We start from the raw sequence: 21,913 nt of genomic DNA, 5'->3' as shown, positions 1-21,913 counted from the left end.
CTTGTGTCAAAGTAGATGTCCTAACCGACTTGCCAAAACTATAGTTTGTTTTACAAGAAATTTGTGGAGTGGTTGAAAAACGAGTTTTAATGACTCCAACCAAAGTGTATGTAAACTTCCGACTTCAACTGTAGGTAGAGTTATTAAAGTGACTATGCATAGATAATAACAGAGAGTAGCAGCAGTGTAAAATTGTGTGTGTGGGGGGGGGGGGGGGCAGGCAATGCAAATAGTCTGGGTAGGCATTTGATTAGATGTTCAGGAGACTTATGGCTTGGGGGTAGAAGCTGTTTCGAAGTCTCTTGGACCTAGACTTGGTGCTCCGGTACTGCTTGCCATGCGGTAGTTGAAAGCACAGTCTATGACTAGGGTGGCTGCAGTCTATGACAATTTTAAGGATCTTCCTCTAACTCTGCCTGGTATAGAGGTCCTGGATGGCAGGAAGCTTGGCCCCAGTGATGTACTGGGCCGTACACACTACCCTCTGTAGTGCCTTGCAGTTGGAGGCCGAGTAGTTGCCTTACCAGGCAGTGATGCAACCAGTCAGGATGCTCTCGATGGTGCACCTTTTGAGGATCTGAGGACCCATGCCAAAGCTTTTCAGTCTCCTGAGGGGAATAGGTTTTGTTGTGCCCTCTTTTTTTTAATTAGTTTGTTTGTGATGTGGACACCAAGGAACTTGAAGCCCACAACCTGCTCCACTACAGCCCCGTCGATGAGAATGGGGGCGTGCTCGGTCCTCCTTTTCCTGTAGTCCAAATCATTTAATTTGTCTTGATCACGTTGAAGGAGAGGTTGTTGTCCTGGCACCACACCAGCACCTCCTCCCTATAGGCTGTCTCGTTGTTGTCGATGATCAGGCCTATCACTGTTGTGTCATCGGCACACTTAATGATGGTGTTGGAGTCGTGCCTGGCCGTGCAGTCATGAATGAACAAGGAGTACAGCAAGGGACTGAGCACGCACCCCTGATGGGCCCCCGTGTTGAGGATCAGCGTGGCAGAAGTATTGTTACCTACCCTTACCACCTGGGGGCTGCCCATCAGGAAGTCCAGGATCCAGTTGCAGAGGGAGGTGTTTAGTTCCAGGGTCCTTAGCTTAGTGATGAGCTTTGAGGGCACTATGGTGTTGAATGCTGAGCTGTAGTCAGTGAATGGCATTCTCACATATGTGTTCCCTTTGTCCAGGTGTGAAATGGCAGTGTGGAGTGCAATAGAGATTGCATCATCTGTGGATCTGTTAGGGCAGTATGCAAACGTGTGTGGGGCTAGGGTTTCTGGGATAATGGTGTTGATGTAAGCCATGACCAGCTTTTCAAAGCTCTTCATCGCTTTGAGTGCTATGAGTCGGTAGTCATTTATGCAGGTTACCTTAGTGTTCTTGGGCACAGGGACTATGTTGGTCTGCTTGAAACATGTTGGTTTTACAGACTCGGACAGGGAGAGGTTGAAAATGTCAGTGAAGACACTTGCCAATTGGTCAGCTCATGCTCAGTGTACACGTCCTGGTAATCTGTCTGGCCCTGCGGCCTTGTGAATGTTGACCTGTTTAAAGGTCTTACTCACATCGGCTGCAGAGAGGTCATGATCACACAGTTGTCCGGAACAGCTAATGCTCTCATGCGTGTTTCAGTGTTACTTGCCTCGAAACGAGCATAGAAGTAATTTAGCTCGTCTGGTAGGCTCGTGTAACTGGGCAGCTCTCCCCTGTGCTTCCCTTTGTAGTCTGTAATAGTTTGCAAGCCATTACTGAGATATAATACTGCTATAATACATTGTAAGGAGTCTTTCATGACACTCAAATACACTAATATTGTTGATTGCAAATTAATATTGTCCATTAATGTGAACTGTGACCTTTGTCACACAGGCCCTTGCGATGGCGATACAGGAGGCCAAGCAGCAACACCCTGACATGCTGGTGACAAAAGCAGTGGTTGTCAGGGAAACAGAGTCTCCCAATGAGGAGCAACATAGGACATCTGAGGTACGTACAGAGCTGCATGTAAACATCACTGTCATGACACCATAGTATATTGCCTCAATAAGTAGAGATAGTGATTTAGAGAGTGTGTGTTTGTGTCTGTACTGTATGTGTGTGTTTGCCTGGAAACCCTATGTTGAATTACATTAAATTCTACGTTAGGCAGAAATTAGCATTTGATTCAGCATTTGAAATTAGCATTTGAAAGTTTCCTCTCACGACCTCTACAAGCCAGAATCTTGAATAACATATTTTAACTTACTTCACCAACTTTTCAAAGCGTTGGTAATGTGTTCAGATTCCTATCACCTGAAGCATGTGCAGGACCATGTAAACACGTGGACTAGCTAGGCAAGTATGCATGCATCTTCTGCACCCGCTTCAGGTGATTTGAAATCTGAACGCACTACCAGCACTTTGAAAAGTAGATGTAATTATACTTTCCTGTGGATATATTGTCTCTCATTCATACCTTCAAAAGGACCAACGGTAAAGTAAGTAGAATTCAATGCAATTCAACATCTGTGTGTGTGGTGTGTGTGTGTGTGTGTGTGTGTGTGTGTGTGTGTGTGTGTGTGTGTGTGTGTGTGTGTGTGTGTGTGTGTGTGCTTTGTTTGTTTGTTTGTTTTGTTATATAGGCTATTAGTTGGCTTTAGATATGTCATGTTATTAAAAATATCTTGTTTCAGTCTGTTTCACAGAGCTGTCTGTTGCTTTCTCTTTGTTTCAGTCCTGATCGCTCATAGTGGTTCCTGGGAGTGGGGACAGGAAATTACCTGATCCTCCCGTCATTTCCCTGACCCTCCCCACGCCAACGCCGCAAGAGGGCTACAGCAACCTGCCCACAGTGTATACAACAGACCGACCGCGCTCCCTAAAACAATCCCTGTCTCCTCTACAACACAATATGCCTCCTCTTCTGTCCCTTTAACCAAAACCGACTGTGACGCTGCCTCTGACCCCCCCCCCCCCCACCCCCACCCCACCCAACCCCTCTTCCTCTGGGAAATGTCCTTTTCCCTGGGATTTTTAGAACATGACCGTTCTCACAAATCTGAGAAATAGACTGCAGTGTTTATATCTCCCCAAGAGGTCTGACTTGTAAAGGATATGGCAGGAATAGGGCTAATATGTGTTGCCCCATGTTTAGCCATGGGATCTGTGAGAGATCAATATGGTGGTTCTGGGATTCTACACCCCCAGACAGACTGTACATGTACAAACATAATGACATGTTAACGGTGCATCACGCTTGATCAGTGTAGTTCAATTAAATGATTAGTGATGAGGATGTAATCCACCTTGAGTTAAATCAGATCCACTTTTCCCCAGAACACATTGACTTACCTGTAACTACTGGTAATTTATTCGCCAGGAAGTCAATAATAGCCCAACCTTCAAAATTGCTCTCATATATGGTCACCATGGTGATGCCTGCTCAGTGCTGACATCATGCATGAAGCATGGGGATCGGGAATGGAGTGAGTGGAGTGTGAGGAGAGGGAGTTGGGGGAGGGGTGCTCTGCAGGGGCCAGTGGGGATGGCTAGCCTTTAACGCTTGTTGTCACCAGTGTGACACATATATTAAACAGCTGTCTTACTAGCTTTTTAAACATTTGTAACAATAGAAGAATCCAATTTAAAGTCCAGTGTTTGCTTGTTTAAGAAATAAATAAAATAAATGTATCGATTAGCTTCTCATACTCACATGCATGGTTCTACATAGTTGAGGTAATGAACGATACGATACGGAGCTGTCTAGGAACAGATGTCCACAGGAAGTGGTCAAGATGGCAGAACATTCAGACAAATCTATATCTGAACGATTCTGTGGAATATACTTCTGCAATGTGTAGACACTGCATGCCAACCAAAGCTGATGGGACTATACCGATAGGAGAGTCAACTGAAGGAATACGTGGACAGACACTTCTACAACATCAAGAGACTATGAGTTGGGACTCCGCTTAGCATTCAGGGTATACTACTTCTATAGGCTCTGACTGTCGTTCTCCGGCTGACAACAAACAGAATCCCCCCCCCCCCCCCCCACTCTCCTCATCATGTTCTCCTTCCTTCGTCCTGCTGTTATAATTTCAGTCTAAAACGCTGGTCATGTAGGGCAAAAGTCAAATCACGCCCTATTCACCATGTAGTGCACTACTTTAGCCAAAATTAGTACACTCTACTGGGAAAAGGCTGTCATTTGAGACAAAGCCATAGTAGGAGTCTTAAAGCAAAATGAGCGCTTTTCATTTAAAGTTTCAAATTATTTTATGAAATGTGAGGATATGTTTTAAAAAAAATCTTACTTGAGTTGTCTTTGTCATGTTGTATGAGTTCTACGTTTGTATTTATAAGAGTGGTGGTGAATGTGGGTTTTTTCCTTCCCTAAAATGTATAAGCGTGTGATTACTTTTTCTGTACCCTCACAGACAGCCTGGATTCTTAAAGTGACAAGTTTAAGTCTAAACTCCATCCTCTTGGATAGTTAGACAGGAGGTGAACCAGAACAGTTGGAACCCCTTTTCTGTTCCAGAACAGCAAGCAATGCCTCCATAACCCTGCCTGGCTTAACCTTGTATACACTCTTAGAAAAAAGGGTTCTTCGGCTGTCCCCATAGGAACATCCTTTTTGTTTCCAGGTAGAACCCTTCTGGGTTCCATGTAGAACCCTCTTTTGAAAGGGTTCTACATGGAACCCGAAAAGGTTCTACTTGGAACCAAAAGTGTTCTTACCTGAAACCAAAAAGGGTTCTTCAAAGGGTTCTCTTATGGGGACAGCCGAAAAAACACTTTTAGGTTCTAGACGGAACCTTTTTTCTAAGCGTGTACATGTTCGTAAATACTCTCTGCATAATATCCTCTTAAGCTATGCTGAACTGCTGAATATACACCAGTCAATCAGTTTGAGAAATAAAAAACGATGCTGGAACAAACTGTTGAATTTACATACTATGCATTGTTCCCTATGTGGACTAACTATGAAACATAACTGAGGATAACCATTTTTGGAGTGTCGATCTGCGCTAATCATCTCCGATGTAATATTAATTAATTACAGCGGTCAATTTCTAACTGCTTGTGAGACTTGCAATAATTGTCTCTCTGTAGCCACCTGATGCTATTGTAATCCATTATCAGTCTACTTAAAGGAGAAAACTGTGAACTGTCATGCATATAAAAAGTATTACCAAAATGTTCCAAGATGGAGTTGAAACTAGAAGTTGAGCTCATCCACACGGAGTCTCCGTGGCTTTGTCACCGTGCTTGTCAAAACTACTCCACTCTCACTTCACCCTGAAGTAACAGAGGGAATCCCTTGGACTTTGTCTTACCTGCCGTAGAGTTGTCTCTGTGAAACAGACAGTCTCAACAGTTCTTTTGTATATTTTATTTCATTTTATCTGGTCAAATGACACTGGATTGTTGTTTAGGCACTTGCTTGCGGTGATAGGCAGCAACGATATTGTTAGAAGTGTGTGGTGTCGCTATATTGGACACACAACTCTCAAAATGATGACTTGCTGTATAGACATTGAGAAAGAAGTTGCTCTGTAAAGCTGATGTCCTGTTTTAAAGGGTGGGAGTCATATTGTATGCAAATGAACATAAATACTTCTATGTGTGCATATAATTACAAATATACTGGAAGAGTGGGATGAAGTTGTGCTGATTTCATAATAGAGGATTAACAAATGTGCGATGTTAAGACTGCAGACTACTTGTACGGTCTAATACAGTGCAATGGTTATACTGATAATGGGTGCCTTACTGTTGGATTCACCGCCACTGGAAACCATGGAATTTATTATTTTGTCTACATGTGATCTACTGACATTTCAGCCATCCACTCTCCATGTGGTGGGGTCTCGGCCTCTTCTGGAGCCCTGGATGACCTCACCTTTACTGTCAAAGGTGTGGGCCGGTTGGAGTCTCTTTACCTACTCATTAATGTCCCATATAAGGATTGGGCAATACTATTGATAAGCTATGACACGCTTGTTCAGTGGTAGGAATAATAAGAATTGGAACTAAAATCCATTGAAGAGCAGAAAGATTACAAACACAAGGCCTAATAGGACAGAACTACTATGAGTGGCTGATTCCATACTCACGTGAAGCACTATCCGTTCCACTCTTCCTCTTCCATCCTTCAATTCACCTCAACCTTTTGCTCTTCATTCCCCAAGTGTGTGGTGGTGTATTTGCATTCAGTTTAAATGGAAAACATACATAAATAAATGTCTCAGTGCGATTCACATTGTCTCTGCAATTTCATGATGAAGACAAATGCTGCAAGATGTGAAAACAGGTGAAGGTCTTGAGACCGTAAGCACAGTACATTTCATTTGTTTAGTATCCTGCATTGCCATCTTGTGGCTCTTGACAGAATTGCAGTTGTGAATAAGATTACAGTAGTATAACATTCTATTGAGTATAATCATCAATATCCTCAAATTAAGATATCAATTCAAATGGTTATTGCTCTAACTTATTACTGCCAAGTGCCAATTTATATTTCTTCTCATTTTGAACATTTTGACTGTCACTGGATATCTTGAAACTAAGCATGCAGCACTACCTAGTGGATTCATGGTGAATTACAAGATAATGAATACAGATTATACAGTACATTGAATAAGGATAGAGAAATAAGTCCATTGAAATTCACTCACCTCTATAAATCAATAAACTTTATTCAATAACACAGTATAAACAAACAACAACAGCAAAAAAACAGAACTTGACATGGAGTAAATGGATAGTTGTACTGGTAAATCCCAAATGGTGTAGGCCTACAGGAGGACCAACCTGTTTGAGACAGAAGCCCAGACATAGTGGTTTAACGGGTAGAGATGCACAAACCTGCTCTCTTTGCGTGGTCTCAAGCCATTCAGTCAGTTAGCAGATGTACAGAAAAGGGCAAACACATTCATGCTAAGCGACATTTAGCTACTGTATGAAACATTTGTGTTATTACATAAAAACCAAGTTAATCAGCTCTTTAGAAAGGTTTTCATTGTATATAAATGATCTGAAGTGTACAAAAAAGTATATTACACATTTCTCGATGCATGATTCCTGCCTAAACTTCCCTTTGAAAGTACTACAAACTACCTGCACTTTTGACTTCTTCACTGGACTACAAGCTACATACGTAATGTACTGTACCAGTTCAAACAGCATCAGAAGACTATGGGAAAGGAAAGGATCATCAGCAGCATTTGTCTTTTAGTAAGGATGCAGTCAGTGAACCCACTAAAATGTCCCAGGCTTCCCACTTTGCCCTTAAACCATACTGAACAGCACCATGCTGTTGAAACACACCACTCCTTCATATAGAATGACAAAGAGCTAGGAGATTTTCCTGGCGAGGTCACAGGGTCAGGAAAAAACCCTGGCCCTAACTATAATATATAACTAGGACAAGGAGATTTTCTTGACTACATAACTTGGCCCTAAGAATGACCATAGGAATATACATTGGATGGTAATAACTCAAACCCCAACAACCTGTCTATTGATGCAGTGTGTAGCTACACATCATACAGCACCTGTATAACAGACATCTAGGTTTCTAATAGTTGTTGATATATATAAGTTTAAGGCTCTTTAAGGACCTGAGGGTTTTGAACATATGATGAGGCACACACAAGGCAAAGAATAGAATAGCTACAGAGTAGACACATGGCTAACTGAGAAGATGAATAGAATCGCTACAGAGTAGACACATGGCTAACTGAGAGGATGAATATAATAGCTACAGAGTAGACACACGGCTAACTGAGAGGATGAGATAGGCAGCCATATGAGGATCCAGTCACCAGTGCAATGAAATGGCCAAGGTTGAGGAACCTGTGGAAGATGGGACTTCAAACCAGTGAGGGTGAATAAAGTCACTCTCATGCTTTAACATAATGTCACATTTCTGTTAAGTCAAATTTTTCCTCAGGCATCAGTGCAATGTTTTATGGAGTAATAAAAAAATAGTTAGCAATCCACACATTTCAGTGGTAACAATTCCTACGTTTCTAGGAAGACTGAACTATGGTCTTTGTTTGACATGAAACCACAGTTACAGGTTTATTTTTGACCAGAAAATGCTCTTCACTTTAGGCAACAAAAGTGCTCTTTCCAACAAACTGAAAACTTAAAAAATGTATCTGTAAGTAAGTATGGGCATACACTGAACTCCACTCAACCTTGCCTTTTCTAAAAAGCCCAGACTAATTATGAATTGGTTTCAAAATAAATCTATAAAAGCTAGACATATCATACAAAAGATGCATATAAGACATTTTAATGAAAGCTGCTTTGGTAACAACAGAGTCAAGACATGGGTCGATTTCCTGTTCTCGCCGGCCGGCGGGGTGTTGAAAGCCGGGCCCTTTCTCTCCTTCTCATCTCAATGACTTTGTTTTCCAACGTTGCTCGTCCTCCTGCCTCTAAAACCTAAATGAATGGATCTAGTTACACCAGACGGAGGGTGTTTGTGTTCCGTTGTTGAGTTGCCTCCACATCAGATGCAATGTTCACTGGGAGCGCTTTGTCATAACGATGTTCGCGCTGTGAAAGACAATGCTATTGTACTGAGGGCTGATAAAGTAGAGACCTTGGTCGCCGAGCCAATTGCATTGGGACCTGAAAAACATGAAAATAAATGGGCTTTGTTAGTCTGTCCGTTTATGCATAAAAAGACAAGCAGCCTAGTTGGCAATTCATTGTTGAAGGCTTTTTGTGCTATTACATGCTTTGGTGATCAAACCTTGGGCATATTTACATACATTTCTGAATACAAAAATGTATTTAGGCCAGGATTCAATCCGATCGCGCTTTGTCAGCTATCCACCTTTTAAAGGCAATGTTCCCGCAATCATATTGAATCCTGGCCTGATTAGATTTTGTGTGTGTACCAAATAGTCCCCACTCTATCTGTTCCTCTTGAAGTCATGGCTTAGGGCCACAAAAAATTCAGGTCCCAAGTCATGACAATAAACCAGTATTGGCAATAGCTCTAAGCAACACCATTGAGATCATTGAAGTGTGAGAGAGCAGTCCACTATTGACTGACCAGGTATTCTGGGGATGGTGATCTGTCTGCTACTGCTCCCCTCTCCTCCTTCCCCAAATGGTTTGATCTGGATGAAGTACTCCTCATTCATAGGCAGGGAGAGCTCCACCGACGTCGTGTTGGTTTCCATGACACTAGGGCGGCTGTGTCGGTTACGCTTGTAGAGCACCTAGGGACGGACCACACAGGTAAAAGGTCACCGGGAGAAACCATGAAAACAGGCACTATTTCTAACTAAATCGTTGTAGTCAATGCTTCAGTTTCCACTAGAAAGCACAGCCACAAAGTCAAAATTGAAAGGTCACCTGGGAGAAACCATGGCAACATGCACTATTCCTAACTAAATCAATGTAGTCAGTGCTTAGGTTTTCACTAGATAGCACAGCCACAAAGTCAAAATTGTAATCAGATAAATTGTAGAAATAGGCAGGGTTTATGACTTTGTGGCTGTGTTAACTAGTCGCGACTAAATGCTTCCTTACTTTGTAGCCAGTGACCTCTGACTCATTTTCCAGGGCCTTGACTTGCTCCCAGTTCAGGACTATCTTGGAATTCAATGTGTTCCACATCACTTTCACCGGGGGCTGGCTGGGCGCTGAGGGACACAGATACATGTAGATGAAGATCACATGATCTCCAATAAGTCAGTGGAAACAACCTCTCTAAGCCAGGGTTGATGCTTACGTGGTTTCTTGGTGGTGACATTGACAGTGACACTAGGAGGCCCAGCCCCGGCCGTGTTGTACGCTCTCACTGTGACGTAGTAAGTGTTACTTCCTCTCACCCCTCGGATAATGGCTGACGTCTGGTTCCCTACCGTCCTCTGGACACTGGCTGCCTCCTCCTTCTCTCTCTTCTCCCAGTACCTCAACTGAGACCAGATAGACAGAGGATAACCAGGGACATTAATGCAGACACTAGTCTGACAGGACAACTGTAAACTGGAACTACAGTGAGTGCAGTAAATAGGTATAAAAACAGCATTTCATTGTATGGTGTGTCACCTCATACAGTGTCATCTTTCCATGGGTAAGGTGCTTGGTTCTGGTTCCTTAGCTCATGAAGTGAGGGAGTGTTTAAATGGCGTGGTCAAAAACAAATCACCATGTGCAAAACGTCCCAGCTGTCAGGTTGACTGATTTTCTGATTTAGCTCATGAAGTGAGGGAGTGTTTAAATGACGTGGTCAAAAAGAAATCACCATGTGCAAAACGTCCCAGCTGTCAGGTTGACTGATTTTCTGATTTAGCTCATGAAGTGAGGGAGTGTTTAAATGACGTGGTCAAAAAGAAATCACCATGTGCAAAACGTCCCAGCTGTCAGGTTGACTGATTTTCTGATTTTCTGTGACACCCGAGTGTCCAGGCTGAAATAGCTGGCACGGTTGACAGGACAAATATAATTTGTCTTACCTCGGAGGAACAGTTTGCTCAGGCCCACTTCCCTGGTTACTTTAAATGGTCAACAATTCCTAATTCCAGTACTTTATGCATCCCATGAATGAAAATAGGCAATTTGTTCATATACTGTAAAAGCATTTGAAAAGTGAGCTGACTAAGAAATTACAATCAACTAACAGACCACAAAGACACAGTTTTTTTTTTAACCTCCAATACTGTGTGGTTAATAGGCTAAACATCCCCCATGTCTCCTGGTGCATTGCATCACTAGACTGTTAGAATAATCTGTATAGTTAGCAACAACACTGAGCATAGCCAGCCAGCCAGCCAGAGCAGACAGACAGACAGCCAGCCAGCCAGACAGACAGACAGACAGACAGACAGACAGACAGACAGACAGACAGACAGACAGACAGACAGACAGACAGACAGACAGACCGACCAGGCTGGGCCATTACACATAACAAGCTATTAAATCTGAGATGCCCAATGTGCATGCGCTTTGCCCTACCACCTGCCAAGTGCTCTTTTTTTCCCCTTTTGGTTGGTTGCGCCTGTTGGTCTGCCCAGTCCAGAGCTCACACGTGCCCTGTTGTGACTGTTTCCCAGTCTGCCCTCTCTGGAGATTGCACACACTCGGTATGCAAATATGAATGGCTTGAGAAGCGGTCACCGGTCGAGAGTGTGTAGAAAGTTACAACAGTACTGGCACAGCAGCTGCAGCATAACATTTGATTAACACTTGATAACACTTGATTTACATCATCATCAATATTCGGTCAGGTTGGTTGATACGAGCAGCAGAGAGAGGCAGAAAGACAGAGAGGAACGGCTGCATCTACGACGCTCTGACCCAACTCCATCCCTTCTTCAGTCAGGAGTTGCACGTGTGTCAGGGCAGCAGCAACACTGGTAGTCTAGACCAGGGCTCTCCAACCCTGTTCCTGGAGAGCTATCGTCCTGTAGGCTTTAGCTCCACCTCTAATTTAGCCCACCTGATTCTAATAATTACAGTAGCTGGTTGATAAGCTGAATAAGGCTAATTACAACTTGGGTTGAATTGAAAACCTACAGGAGGGTAGCTCTCCAGGAACAGGGTTGAAGAGCCCTGGTCTACACTCTAGCTAACCACCATATATAAAATATACACACAAGCCACTAGCCAGCTATCCATATATCATGTGTTAGAAGATTATTGATATTATAAATTAAATAAAGCATTGAAGATATCTCACAATCAACAACAAAAATGATCATCAACAATCAGCTGATAGCCCACCATCTTTTCCCCATGTCAGTCTTCCTTTAGGAGGCACTGCTTATGAAAGTAGCTTCTTTTTCCAAGTGGGTGGGGTGGGGGGGCACCCTTTATTTATGCACCTGCCCCTGAAAGTTCTGTGCACGGCCCTGCATACACGCGCAAACACACACACACACACACACACACACACACACACACACACACACACACACACACACACACACACACACACACACACACACACACACACACACACACACACACACACACACACACACACACACACACACACACACACACTACACACACACACGTAAAGAGAAACAGGAAAGAACTTGACTTACCTCATAGCCTAGAACTCTTCTCTTGCTGGTGTTCCAAGGCAGGGCTTTCCATGAAACCTCAATCTCAGACGCAGACAGACTCTTGGCACGGATCCTGGTGGGCGCTCTTCCAGGCTCTGGGTTAATGAAAAACATACTTTTAATTAGTTTAAAAGTATTGCAGGCTTTGATGACCCTTAAAGTGGGTCCATCTCTTTCATCAGCGGTACAGAGAGAGAACCAGAACCAGCCGCAACAGTAGGAACCAACCATCTGCAGATGTAGATAGAAGTGCATGTGTTAAAAGATCACTGTAATGACCAGGAATAAACAATCCAGAGATGCCTCTCCATTGGCCTTTAAACGCACTGCTGCTCCTCTGCGTCTCAGACTGACATGACATTATTCTTTACCAACCTTCCTCTGCAGAGTAGATGGTGATGACGGGTCCGAATGGGCCTTCCCCTTCATTGTTGTACACTCCAACCTTCACTTGGAAGGGGGAGAAGGGCTGGATGCTCTCGTTCTTAAAGACATATTTGGAGGCTTCTGATGAGGGCACGGCAGCCTGCATCCAGCCTGTGGTTCCGGACGGTCTGAAGGCCACCACATAGCCAAACCCTCCTCCGTTCTGCAGCTCCTCAGGAACAGGCTGCAAGAAAACACACACACACACACACACACACACACACACACACACACACACACACACACACACACACACACACACACACACACACACACACACACACACACACACACACACACACACACACACACACACCCCCCCTTGAAGCTGGTGCACAAGTAGTGAACACACACAGCCAAAAAATAAAGCGAACACTTAAACAACACAATGTAACTCCAAGTCAATCACACTTCTGTGAAATCAAACTGTCCACTTAGGAAGCAAACCTGATTGAAAATACATTTCACATGCTGTTGTGCAACTGGAATAGACAACAGGTGGAAATTATAGGCAATTAGCAAGACACCCCCTATAAAGGAGTGGTTCTGCAGGTGGGGACCACAGACCACTTCTCAGTTCCTATGCTTCCTGGCTGATGTTTTGGTCACTTTTGAATGCTGGCGGTGCTTTCACTCTAGTGGTAGCATGAGACGGAGTCTACAACCCACACAAGTGGCTCAGGTAGTGCAGCTCATCCAGGATGGCACATCAATGCGAGCTGTGGCAAGAAGGTTTGCTGTGTCTGTCAGCGTAGTGTCCAGAGCATGGAGGCGCTACCAGGAGACAGGCCAGTACATCAGGAGACGTGGAGGAGGCCGTAGGAGGGCAACAACCCAGCAGCAGGACTGCTACCTCCGCCTTTGTGCAAGGAGGAGCAGGAGAAGCACTGCCAGAGCACTGCAAAATGACCTCCAGCAGGCCACAAATGTGCATGAGTCTGCTCAAACGGTCAGAAACAGACCCCATGAGGGTGGTATGAGGGCCCGACGTCCACAGGTGGGGGTTGTGCTTACAGCCCAACACCGTGCAGGACGTTTGGCATTTGCCAGAGAACACCAAGATTGGCAAATTCGCCACTGGCGCCCTGTGCTCTTCACAGATGAAAGCAGGTTCACACTGAGCACGTGACAGACGTGACAGAGTCTGGAGACGCCGTGGAGAATGTTCTGCGGCCTGCAACATCCTCCAGCATGACCGGTTTGGCGGTGGGTCAGTCATGGTGTGGGGTGGCATTTCTTTGGGGGGCCGCACAGCCCTCCATGTGCTCAACAGAGGTAGCCTGACTGCCATTAGGTACCGAGATGAGATCCTCAGACCCCTTGTGAGACCATATGCTGGTGCGGTTGGCCCTGGGTTCCTCCTAATGCAAGACAATGCTAGACCTCATGTGGCTGGAGTGTGTCAGCAGTTCCTGCAAGAGGAAGGCATTGATGCTATGGACTGGCCCGCCCGTTCCCCAGACCTGAATCCAATTGAGCACATCTGGGACATCATGTCTCGCTCCATCCACCAACGCCACGTTGCACCACAGACTGTCCAGGAGTTGGCGGATGCTTTAGTCCAGGTCTGGGAGGAGATCCCTCAGGAGACCATCCGCCACCTCATCAGGAGCATGCCCAGGCGTTGTAGGGAAGTCATACAGGCACGTGGAGGCCACACACACTACTGAGCCTCATTTTGACTTGTTTTAAGGACATTACATCAAAGTTGGATCAGCCTGTAGTGTGGTTTTCCACTTTAATTTTGAGTGTGACTCCAAATCCAGACCTCCATGGGTTGATAAATTGGATTTCCTGTAAGTGTGATTTTGTTGTCAGCACATTCAACTATGTAAAGAAAAAAGTATTTAATAAGATTATTTATTTCATTCAGATCTAGGATGTGTTGTTTAAGTGTTCCCTTTATTTTTTTGAGCAGTATATTTCTGAGGACTGACTTTTATTGTTTAAGTCAACATTCCTCTAAAGATGGTTACAGGGAGGGAAAAATGTATTTGATCCCCTGCTGATTTTTTTACGTTTGCCCACTGACAAAGAAATTATCAGTCTATAATTTTAATGGTAGGTTTATTTGAACAGTGAGAGACAGAATAACAACAAAAAAATCCAGAAAAACACATGCCAAAAATGTTATAAATTGATTTGCATTTTAATGAGGGAAATAAGTATTTGACCCCTCTCAATCAGAAAGATTTCTGGCTCCCAGGTGTCTTTATACAGGTAACGAGCTGAGATTAGGAGCACACTCTTAAAGGGAGTGCTCCTAATCTCAGCTTGTTACCTGTATAAAAGACACCTGTCCACAGAAGCAATCAATCAATCCGATTCCAAACTCTCCACCATGGCCAAGACCAAAGAGCTCTCCAAGGATGTCAGGGACAAGATTGTAGACCTACACAAGGCTGGAATGGGCTACAAGACCATCGCCAAGCAGCTTGGTGAGAAGGTGACAATAGTTGGTGCGATTATTCGCAAATGGAAGAAACACAAAAGAACTGTCAATATCCCTCGGCCTGGGGCTCCATGCAAGATCTCACCCCGTGGAGTTGCAATGATGATGAGAACGGTGAGGAATCAGCCCAGAACTACACGGGAGGATCTTGTCAATGATCTCAAGGCAGCTGGGACCATAGTCACCAAGAAAACAATTGGTAACACACTACGCCGTGAAGGACTGAAATCCTGCAGCGCCCGCAAGGTCCCCCTGCTCAAGAAAGCACATATACATGCCCGTCTGAAGTTTGCCAATGAACATCTGAATGATTCAGAGGACAACTGGGTGAAAGTGTTGTGGTCAGATGAGACCAAAATGGAGCTCTTTGGCATGAACTCAACTCGCCGTGTTTGGAGGAGGAGGAATGCTGCCTATGACCCCAAGAACACCATCCCCACCGTCAAACATGGAGGTGGAAACATTATGCTTTGGGGGTGTTTTTCTGCTAAGGGGACAGGACAACTTTACCGCATCAAAGGGACGATGGACAGGGCCATGTACCGTCAAATCTTGGGTGAGAACCTCCATCCCTCAGCCAGGGCATTGAAAATGGGTCGTGGATGGATATTCCAGCATGACAATGACCCAAAACACATGGCCAAGGCAACAAAGGAGTGGCTCAAGAAGAAGCACATTAACCTGTTAGGGCTAGGGGGCAGTATTTGCACGGCTGGGTAAAAAAAATGTACCCGATTTAATCTGGTTACTAATCCTACCCAGTAACTAGAATATGCATATACTTATTATATATGGATAGAAAACACTCTAAAGTTTCTAAAACTGTTTGAATGGTGTCTGTGAGTATAACAGAACTCATTTGGCAGGCAAAACCCTGAGATATTTTCTGACAGGAAGTGGATACCTGATGTGTTGTATTACCTTTAAACCTATCCCATTGAAAAACACAGGGGCTGAGGAATATTTTGGCACTTCCTATTGCTTCCACTAGATGTCACCAGCCTTTACAAAGTGTTTTGAGTCTTCTGGAGGGAGATCTGACCGAACAAGAGCCATGGAACGATGATGGCCCATTAGACACCTGGCGCGCGAGTTCATGTTGGGTACCCTCGTTCCAATACGTTATAAAAGAGTATGCATTCGTCCACCTTGAATATTATTCATGTTCTGGTTAAAAAAGGCCCTAATGATTTATGCTATACAACGTTTGACATGTTTGAACGAACGTAAATATATTTTTTCCCCTCGTTCATGACGAGAAGTCCGGCTGGCTTAGATCATGTGCTAACAAGACGGAGATTTTTGGACATATATGATGAGCTTTTTTGAACAAAACTACATTCGTTATGGACCTGTGATACCTGGAAGTGACATCTGATGAAGAGAATCAAAGGTAATGGATTATTTACATAGTATTTTCGATTTTAGATCTCCCCAACATGACGTCTAGTCTGTATCGCAACGCGTATTTTTCTGGGCGCAGTGCTCAGATTATTGCAAAGTGTGATTTCCCAGTAAGGTTCTTTTTAAATCTGGCAAGTTGATTGCGTTCAAGAGATGTAAATCTATAATTCTTTAAATGACAATATAATATTTTACCAATGTTTTCTAATTTTAATTATTTAATTTGTGGTGTTGACTTGACTGCCGGTTATTGGAGGGAAACGATTTCCTCAACATCAATGCCATAGTAAAACGCTGTTTTTGGATATAAATATGAACTTGATAGAACTAAAAATGCATGCATTGTCTAACATAATGTCCTAGGAGTGTCATCTGATGGAGATTGTAAAAGGTTAGTGCATCATTTTAGCTGGTTTTATGGTTTTGGTGACCCTGTCTTTGAATTGACAAAACATTACACACAACTCTTGTAAATGTACTGTCCTAACATACTCTAAATTTATGCTTTCGCCGTAAAACCTTTTTGAAATCGTAAAACGTGGTTAGATTAAGGAGATGTTTATCTTTCAAAGGGTGTAAAATAGTTGTATGTTTGAAAAATTTGAATTTTGACATTTATTTGGATTCAAATTTGCCGCTCTTGAAATGCACCTGCTGTTGATGGAGTGCACCACGGGGGGGACGCTAGCGTCCCACCTAGCCCATAGAGGTTAAGGTCTTGGAGTGGCCTAGCCAGTCTCCAGACCTTAATCCCATAGAAAATCTGTGGAGGGAGCTGAAGGTTCGAGTTGCCAAACGTCAGCCTCGAAACCTTAATGACTTGGAGAAGATCTGCAAAGAGGAGTGGGGCAAAATCCCTCCTGAGATGTGTGCAAACCTGGTGGCCAACTACAAGAAACGTCTGACCTCTGTGATTGCCAACAAGGGTTTTGCCACCAAGTACTAAGTCATGTTTTGCAGAGGGGCCAAATACTTATTTCCCTCATTAAAATGCAAATCATTTTATAACATTTTTGACATGCATTTTTCTGGATTTTTTTGTTGTTATTCTGTCTCTCACTGTTCAAATAAACCTACCATTAAAATTATAGACTGATTATTTCTTTGCCAGTGGGCAAACATACAAAATCAGCAGGGGATCAAATACTTTTTTCCCTCACTGTATATAAAGGGCATTTTATTTTATAACACTTGGGAAAAGAAAGACATTGACTGAGAGTCATAGATATTGTGTAGTATGTAGAACTGTATTAGAACTTTGTTAATGTCGAAGTTAGACTTTATTTTAACTCTCAGACTGAAACCAGCATTCAATAGCCATTCAGCAAAACTTTTACATTAGTGGATGATTTTCAAGCAGCTGGAATAAATATGAGTTTTCAAAACGGGACTGATTAAGACGGAAGCTTCATATAAAAAAAGATAAGTAAAACAAAATCTTTGAAAAGTTGCTTGTGACTTTGTGAAGAACCATTCTGTTTAATTATATTATTAAAACCTCAAAGGCATTTTTCTCTCCCCAGGGTGACAGCAGCAGTTATTGCTTCTCTGTTCTTAAAAATGAAATGCCATACTTTAAGCCTGCCTGCTGTTATTAATGCAACAACGGCCCGATTCCTTAGAGAATAATGACGTCTGGCTTCCCTTCCACGTGTGAGGGAGTATGGAAGCAGGCGGCTTGCTTACCTCCCAAGTGATGACTAATTCTGAGCGACTGCCTCCACCTCCGCTCACATTAGCTGGTGTGACCTTCGGAGCTGGGGAAACAGAGGGTCATTTTTATCCTGCTCCAGTCAGTTGACACCAGCCATCAATGATAACATGATAATAACACATTCGGATAAGATTTGTTTTTACATTGAAATAGCTTTCCACCATACCAGACCAACTAAATGGCAAGTTGACTCTCATAAGAAACACAGAAAACATGCAGAATTGAAGGGATCCATGAAAACACTACATACATGTCTCCTTTGTCCTTGCTTGTTTGGATGGTTTGCTGGGCTCCCCGGTCCCAATGGCGTTGCTTGCCAGGACTCTGAACTCATATTCCACCCAGGGGCTCAGGTCTATTACTGTAGCTGTCAGACTGCGGCCCCCCACCACCTCAGGAACTGGCACAAAACAAAACAGCCCCCTCCCCTCAGAATGAAGCAGGTAGCAGGAGAGTGTCCTCTAGGCTGACAGGCCCACTGAGCACACTCCACAGGTGCAGGGGACTAATCAGTCAGAAGGACACATGTTGTACTCACACACGCACACACACACACACACACACACACGCACGCACGCACACACACACGCACACACACGCACGCACGCGCACACACACACACGCATGCACACGCACACGCACGCACGCACACACGCACACACATGCACACGCACACACACACACGCACACGCACACACGCACACACACACGCACGCACACACACGCACACACACCGCACACACATCTCAAGGGTGGAGTTCACTTGGTTCCCCGTTTGCTCATACGTAGAGCTCTGTTTGTCAGGATCATAAAGGCAACTCCCCAAACTAACAGGCTTCTGCACAAAATAATTAGAACAGTACCAACCATGTAACTTTATTTAACTAGGCAAGTCAGTTAAGATCAAATTCTTATTTACAATGAGGACCTACTGGGGAACAGTGGGTTAACTGCCTTGTTCAGGGGCAGAACGACAGATTTTTACCTTGTCAACTCAGGGATTCGATCCAGCAATTTTTCGGTTCCTGCCCAACGCTCTAACCACTAGGCTACCTGCCTCTAACCACTAGGCTACCTGTCTCTAACCACTAGGCTACCTGCCTCCCCCCTCTAACCACTAGCCTACCTGTCTCCCCCCTCTAACCACTAGGCTACCTGCCTCTAACCACTAGGCTACCTGTTTCTAACCACTAGGCTACCTGTCTCTAACCACTAGGCTACCTGTCTCTAACCACTAGGCTACCTGCCTCCCCCCTCTAACCACTAGGCTACCTGCCTCTAACCACTAGGCTACCTGTCTCTAACCACTAGGCTACCTGCCGTCTCCCTCTAACCACTAGGCTACCTGCATCCCCCCTCTAACCACTAGGCTACCTGCCTCCCCCCTCTAACCACTAGGCTACCTTTCTCTAACCACTAGGCTACCTGCCGTCCCCCTCTAACCACTAGGCTACCTGCCTCCACCCTCTAACCACTAGGCTACCTGTCTCTAACCACTAGGCTACCTGTCTCTAACCACTAGGCTACCTGCCGTCCCCCGCTCTAACCACTAGGCTACCTGCCTCTAACCACTAGGCTACCTGCCTCTAACCACTAGGCTACCTGCCTCTAACCACTAGGCTACCTGCCGCCCCCCTCTAACCACTAGGCTACCTGCCTCCCCCCTCTAACCACTAGGCTACCTGCCTCCCCCCTCTAACCACTCGGCTACCTGCCTCCCCCCTCTAACCACTCGGCTACCTGTCTCTAACCACTAGGCTACCTGCCGCCCCCCTCTAACCACTAGGCTACCTGCCTCTAACCACTAGGCTACCTGCCTCTAACCACTAGGCTACCTGCCGCCCCCCTCTAACCACTAGGCTACCTGCCGCCCCCTTCTAACCACTAGGCTACCTGCCGCCCCCCTCTAACCACTAGGCTACCTGCCCCTAACCATTAGGCTACCTGCCGCCCCCCTCTAACCACTAGGCTACCTGCCGCCCCCCTCTAACCACTAGGCTACCTGCCTCTAACCACTAGGCTACCTGCCTCTAACCACTAGGCTACCTGCCTCTAACCACTAGGCTACCTGCCGCCCCAGCACCATGCATGCCTACACCCTGTTCTATTGTAGATGATATAGTCTGGGTGGTACGGACCTACACCCTGTTCTATTGTAGATGATACAGTCTGGGTGGTACAGACCTACACCCTGTTCTATTGTAGATGATATAGTAGAACTGGGTGGTACGGACCTACACCCTGTTCTATTGTAGATGATATAGTAGAACTGGGTGATACGGACCTACACCCTGTTCTATTGTAGATGATATAGTAGAACTGGGTGATACGGACCTACACCCTGTTCTATTGTAGATGATATAGTAGAACTGGGTGATACGGACCTACACCCTGTTCTATTGTAGATGATATAGTAGAACTGGGTGGTACGGACCTACACCCTGTTCTATTGTAGATGATATAGTAGAACTGGGTGGTACAGACCTACACCCTGTTCTATTGTAGATGATATAGTAGAACTGGGTGGTACGGACCTACACCCTGTTCTATTGTAGATGATATAGTAGAACTGGGTGGTACGGACCTACACCCTGTTCTATTGTAGATGATATAGTAGAACTGGGTGATACGGACCTACACCCTGTTCTATTGTAGATGATATAGTAGAACTGGGTGATACGGACCTACACCCTGTTCTATTGTAGATGATATAGTAGAACTGGGTGGTACGGACCTACACCCTGTTCTATTGTAGATGATATAGTAGAACTGGGTGATACGGACCTACACCCTGTTCTATTGTAGATGATATAGTAGAACTGGGTGGTACGGACCTACACCCTGTTCTATTGTAGATGATATAGTAGAACTGGGTGATACGGACCTACACCCTGTTCTATTGTAGATGATATAGTAGAACTGGGTGATATGGACCAATATTGCTATAAATGACCTGAATTGACGTGATAGTGATAAATAGAACGATAAGTACACCACCGTTTTTTTATTATCCTTTAAACTACTACTATGGTTGTAGCCATCAATTGTCCCATTAAAAATCACCCATTAGCAAACTTATTTCATTTAAACTTCACATTTCTCTAGTATAGGCTACTTATCGTAATGAACGATATCAGCAAAATGCCTGCGATGAGTGATCGGTATGGATCTTTTTTGGTTTATCGTCCCAGCTCTACGATATAGAGATCCGGCATCCAAACTTTCGTATGGGGCACTTTTCTATGCTATCAAATAGCTCCCTTCACTGTAAGTCAGAAATATATCCACGTTTCAAAAAACCCTGCAGTCAAGTAAAACTGCAGTCAACCCGGTCACTGAACAATTGAGTGCCATTTGGCATCAAAGTAAAATCACTCACAGGCCTATATATATTCTCATAGGAGAGAAGAGAAAATGGAGATCAGACCCCTATATAACACTTTGATGAGGCAATGGCTGGTTGGAGAGCCTACCTGTGGTGACAGCCTGCCAGCCCAGGGAGAAGGGTGTCCTGGCCTGGATAGTGTATGTGGTAATTGGACTGTGATTATCAGGCCCCGGTCTCCAGGAGAGAGAGGCTGTGGTGTCACTGATTTCTTCTACATGGATGCTGGTAGGTGGGCCTGGGGGACCTGCAGATATGGGGCACAGCCAGGCAGGGAGCCAGAGAGAGGGGGGTGGTCAGAGAGAGGGGTGGGGGAAAAGAGAGGGAGGGAGAGACAGTGAGGAAAGGGAAAGAGAGAGAGGCAGAGAGAGAGAGTGTGTTTGAGAGCGAGAGTGTGTGTGAGAGCGAGAGATGGAGAGCAAGAGAGAGAGCGAGCAGGAGAGAGAGCG

At 44.6% G+C, this 21,913-nt stretch overlaps 2 protein-coding genes across 13 annotated transcripts in view; one reads left to right on the top strand and one right to left on the bottom strand.

Moving 5' to 3' along the window:
* Window positions 1–6,245, top strand: part of LOC106565726 (band 4.1-like protein 1) — a 203,585-nt gene extending 197,340 nt beyond the window's left edge. For all 10 annotated transcript variants that reach the window (XM_045691843.2, XM_082959380.1, XM_082959378.1 and 7 more), the window contains 2 exons: window positions 1,870–1,986; window positions 2,714–6,245. In XM_045691843.2, the coding sequence (XP_045547799.1) occupies window positions 1,870–1,986; window positions 2,714–2,719 (123 nt within the window). In that variant the 3' untranslated portion in view covers window positions 2,720–6,245. The remainder of the gene's footprint in view (window positions 1–1,869; window positions 1,987–2,713) is intronic.
* A 420-nt stretch (window positions 6,246–6,665) lies between these two features.
* LOC106565727 (contactin-4) overlaps window positions 6,666–21,913 on the bottom strand; it is a 257,951-nt gene continuing 242,703 nt past the window's right edge. For all 3 annotated transcript variants that reach the window (XM_014133149.3, XM_014133151.3, XM_014133150.3), the window contains exons 15-23: window positions 21,553–21,711; window positions 18,330–18,479; window positions 18,052–18,122; window positions 12,459–12,693; window positions 12,063–12,178; window positions 9,743–9,929; window positions 9,541–9,653; window positions 9,059–9,227; window positions 6,666–8,628 (exon numbers count right to left, since the gene is read on the bottom strand). In XM_014133149.3, coding sequence (XP_013988624.1) covers window positions 8,537–8,628; window positions 9,059–9,227; window positions 9,541–9,653; window positions 9,743–9,929; window positions 12,063–12,178; window positions 12,459–12,693; window positions 18,052–18,122; window positions 18,330–18,479; window positions 21,553–21,711 — 1,292 coding nt within the window. In that variant the 3' untranslated portion in view covers window positions 6,666–8,536. The remainder of the gene's footprint in view (window positions 8,629–9,058; window positions 9,228–9,540; window positions 9,654–9,742; window positions 9,930–12,062; window positions 12,179–12,458; window positions 12,694–18,051; window positions 18,123–18,329; window positions 18,480–21,552; window positions 21,712–21,913) is intronic.

This window comes from Salmo salar, chromosome 12 (assembly GCF_965601325.2).
Source record: "Salmo salar chromosome 12, fSalSal1, whole genome shotgun sequence".
Taxonomy (NCBI): Eukaryota; Metazoa; Chordata; class Actinopteri; order Salmoniformes; family Salmonidae; genus Salmo; species Salmo salar.
The sequence above is the reverse complement of the archived record's forward strand: the minus strand, read 5'-3'. Positions and strand labels throughout refer to the sequence as shown.